The 4,006-nt window shown below is 34.7% G+C and overlaps 1 protein-coding gene across 1 annotated transcript; it reads left to right on the forward strand.

The window, feature by feature from the left end:
* The first annotated feature begins 1,074 nt into the window (after positions 1–1,074).
* PE11 (pectinesterase 11) lies at positions 1,075–2,896 on the forward strand. The gene is made up of 5 exons (XM_079052765.1): positions 1,075–1,585; positions 1,669–1,828; positions 1,911–2,099; positions 2,217–2,455; positions 2,548–2,896. Exons 1-5 carry the CDS (start codon positions 1,356–1,358, stop codon positions 2,762–2,764), a joined length of 1,035 nt encoding a protein of 344 aa, XP_078908891.1. The 5' UTR covers positions 1,075–1,355; the 3' UTR covers positions 2,765–2,896.
* Positions 2,897–4,006: the final 1,110 nt, after the last annotated feature.

Raw genomic sequence — 4,006 nt, forward strand, 5'->3', positions numbered from 1 at the left:
CTCCTCTCCTCTCTCTCTCTCTACAAAAAAATAATAATTAAATAAATAATTGACGACACTGTGGACATCAAAACAACTTCAAAATTGTTCATCTTTAAATATAAATTAAGCCCTGTTGATCAAAAAATTAAAGAATTAGTTGATAATTGGGTTAAAGATCTTGATGAAACTCAAGTATGCTCTTTAATTGATTTGGTATGAAAATAGAATGTTATATATAGCAAACACATAAATTTGAGTACCTTTCTTGCATTTAATCCTTTATCCTGTTTTCTATGTGTAATAATCAGTTTGAAAAAAAAAATCTAATTATTAAATAATTATATTTGGTAAACAGGTAATAGATTGATGCAACACCAATTATTGAAACAAAGTTATAAATTAACCTGATTGTCAATAACTTTAATGATTATTTGATTATAATTCCTCTAAATCACAACAATCACTCAAAACACCCATCACATAGTATTTGTAAGTATGATTTTAGAGGTTAGCCATGGTATTTTAAGATCCAAATTGACATGGGTAGTATCACAAAATGGACACCATTTTCATCGACTATATCGTTTAAGACAATGACCCTTAGCAACTTGTACTTACTGCATAGGTGCTTGTACCTGTTCCAACCGGGTAATTAACCGGAAATCGGGACCAAGTCTGACACCGACACCGACACCGACACCGACACGGATACTGATACTGATATTGATATTGATATTGATACTGATACTGATACTGATACTGATACTGATACTGATACCGATACCGATACCGATACCGACACTTTTATAGGCTATCCGATCCGGTTCTCGGTCCTCTTGATTCAACTAAACGGTTCCAGACCGTTTTTCAGTCCATTTGGCATACCCCTATTTTTGGGAGTTAACAAATTTTGTAATTTACTGTTTGCGGGAGGAAGCATGTTTCATAAAATAGGGCAGGCACACAGCAACGAGAATGCGGGAAAGTAAGCAATTTTCAAAATCATTACACGTTCCGTGTTCTCTCCGCCCCACTCCCCCACATCACATGCATTGCAAGTTTGCAACGCACCCTTCTTCTTCATCATCAAGTTGCGTGTAGTGTAGATTTCAATCGAATCATTTATTTCTTCATTCAATTTTGTAAAATTAGGTTAGAAAAATCTTCCCCTCGCCGTCATTCATTTACTCATGAATTTCAGAGAAAACCCAGCTGTAACTGCAAGAAATCGGCTCAAGTTTCAGTTGACATTCCTTTTTAACTCAAAATTTTAGTATTTTACTCCTTTAATTAGCCTGCAATCTAGCCAAAAGGAGTGGGTTTGGTCTGTTTTCGCTTGATTAATACTGTTACTATATCGGATCTGAATTCACATGGGCTTCGTCACGTATATAGTTATCGTTTATCCGTTGATTTTGCTTCTGAATGTTTGCTCCGGATCGTTTTCATCAATGGCGGTTCCCTCTTCTACTACGGATGCGATTTTGATAGTTGTAGATCAATCAGGACAAGGTGACTATACAACGATACAGAAAGCCATTGATGCGGTTGCTTCTAATAACTCTGAGCTTATTTACATTTCGATCAAACCAGGAACATACAGGTGCGTTCTTACTTCATTTCGTAGTCATACTCCACTTCCAATTAGATTTACATTTCATTCGATTGAATTTGTGGTTTGATCAGAGAGAAAATCGCTGTTTCTGCGGATAAACCCTTCATAACTTTGAGTGGTACGGATGCCAACAACACCATTATCACATGGAACGACGGTGGAGACATATTCGATTCTCCAACAGTGTCTGTAATGGCTTCTGATTTCATTGCAAGATATCTCACAATTCAAGTAATCTCTATCTCACTCATACCTTAACATCGCCATTTGCAAACTAGTTTCGATTGATCTGATAATGATTCAAATTTTGTAGAACACATTTGGGACTAGCGGGAAAGGTATTGCATTGAGGGTATCAGCAGATCGGGCTGCATTTTATGGGTGCCGAATCATCTCTTACCAAGACACTTTGCTTGATGATTCTGGTAGACATTACTACAACAATTGCTACATCGAAGGTGCTGTTGATTTCATTTGTGGAAATGCTGCTTCTATTTTTGAAGTAAGTTCATGATCCACTATTTGAATGTACATTTTCAAATTGATACTACTTATTTCACTTTTTGGTGTAACAAAAAAGTATATATTTTGTCACATCATCCTGTCATATTTGTCGCAGGGTTGCCATTTACATTCGGTGGCTAAAAGTTTTGGAGTAATAACAGCTCAACATCGAAATTCACCTTTAGAGAATACGGGATTAACATTTGTGGGTTGTAAAATAACGGGGTTGGTTGGTGGCACGGTTCTCGGAAGGCCATGGGGTCCATACTCACGTGTCATATTTGCACAGACTTTTATGTCAGACACAGTATCACCTCAGGGATGGCTTGATTGGGATGATCCAAGCAAACAAAGGTGCACACTTTATCTTAAAGTGCCCTATTTTTGAATTTTGATCATTAAAAAGTTAAAATAATGTGATTGATTAGTGAATCTTGTTTTCTTAGAACGGTGTATTATGGAGAATACAAGTGTTATGGTCCAGGGGCAGATAGATCAAAGAGGGTTGGATGGTCACGTGAGCTATCACGTGATGAGTGTGCACCTTTTGTGAATAAGACCATGATTGGGGGGAGAAGTTGGCTTAGATCTACACCAATCCACTTCAAGAAACAAATGCCTCATCCCATTGGTCTTGGTGTTAAAGAAAATGGACAAAACTAGAATTACATTAACTAATTTATATGGATGGATCACTTTGCATTTCATTTGGTTTCAAAAAAGAAGTTGTAAAATTATTTTAATTTGTGTTTATGTATTCATTGAGTGTATTTATGGGGGATTATTTTGCGTAAACCATTAAACAGTCCAATCCATACTTATCTTTCTCTAGTCTTTATGTTATGGAATATGGAATTGTATATTGATGTTCATCATGCGGTATTTAGACCTCAAAAAACTCAGCCTAATTTGAACCAATCTCATAAGTAGGATAAAGTAGTAAGGAAAACAGTGATCACTTCAATGAACTAAATGGTAAAAACTAAAAAGACTTGTATTGCTCTAAAAATGTTTATAGGAGAGAACTATACAAGTTGAGGTGATGGATCCTAAGTTCCTAACTATGTACACTGAGAGTCTTGTAATTGTAAATGAAAAAACCAATGTTTTAAAAACCGGTTTGAACCGGCCGGTCGAACCGGTTGGACCGGGAACCGGGAGAGGGAGCGGTTCAACTATCACCGATTTATATTGATTTCTGAACTGGATTGAACCGGTCGGTTTTTAGAAAAACCTGGTTGAGCCGGTCAAAATAAACCGGTTGAACCAGTTAAACCGAATAAAAACACATCAAAAAAAACCATTTACATAATAAACTTTGGTGATTTTTTTCAAATCTATTTAGTTTTCTTTAAATAAAAACATATGGTAATGATATAAAGTTTTTTGATGTGTGTGTATTCATCTAAAACTATATTTCATTTCGGTATTATATTTCATTTTCTTTTTGACGTTTATGGATTGATGTAAAACACTAAAAGTTATGATTATGTGTTATTTTAATGTATTTTGTTTCATCTACAACTTATTTTTATTTGTATTTTTAAACTTTGAAATTGTAAACATCAAATTCATAATTTATATATGTACGTTAATACGTATGTGTAGGAAAATAAAAAAAAACATGAAAAGTATAGAAACCGGTTCACCCGGCGGTCGAATCGGTAAAACGGAAGCCGGCCACCATACCGGTTCAACTAAAAAACCGATTTTTAAAACATCGAAAAAAACAAAAATATCAATGGACATGCAAAGGAATAAAAATATTGACAAAGAATGTTTTGAACTTGACGGCTAGGCTAGCTCTATACACCTAATATTGTTTGGTTAAGATAAATAACCATATTTTCTAAATACTATTAAGTTAATAATATTTAGAATAAGAACTATATTTTGCAAATTTAT

The sequence above is a fragment of the Lactuca virosa genome, chromosome 5 (assembly GCF_052849685.1).
Source record: "Lactuca virosa cultivar CGN04683 chromosome 5, Lactuca_virosa_CGN04683_v6, whole genome shotgun sequence".
NCBI classification, from domain to species: Eukaryota; Viridiplantae; Streptophyta; class Magnoliopsida; order Asterales; family Asteraceae; genus Lactuca; species Lactuca virosa.

What these genes read in the sequence shown, in the direction of transcription:
- PE11 (XM_079052765.1), top strand. Translation starts at nt 1,356, where the DNA reads ATGGGCTTCGTCACGTATATAGTTATCGTTTATCCGTTGATTTTGCTT. An exon ending in ATCAAACCAGGAACATACAG is followed by an intron (nt 1,586 to 1,668) that starts GTGCGTTCTTAC and finishes TGGTTTGATCAG; the next exon opens with AGAGAAAATCGCTGTTTCTG. An exon ending in GATGATCCAAGCAAACAAAG is followed by an intron (nt 2,456 to 2,547) that starts GTGCACACTTTA and finishes TTGTTTTCTTAG; the next exon opens with AACGGTGTATTATGGAGAAT.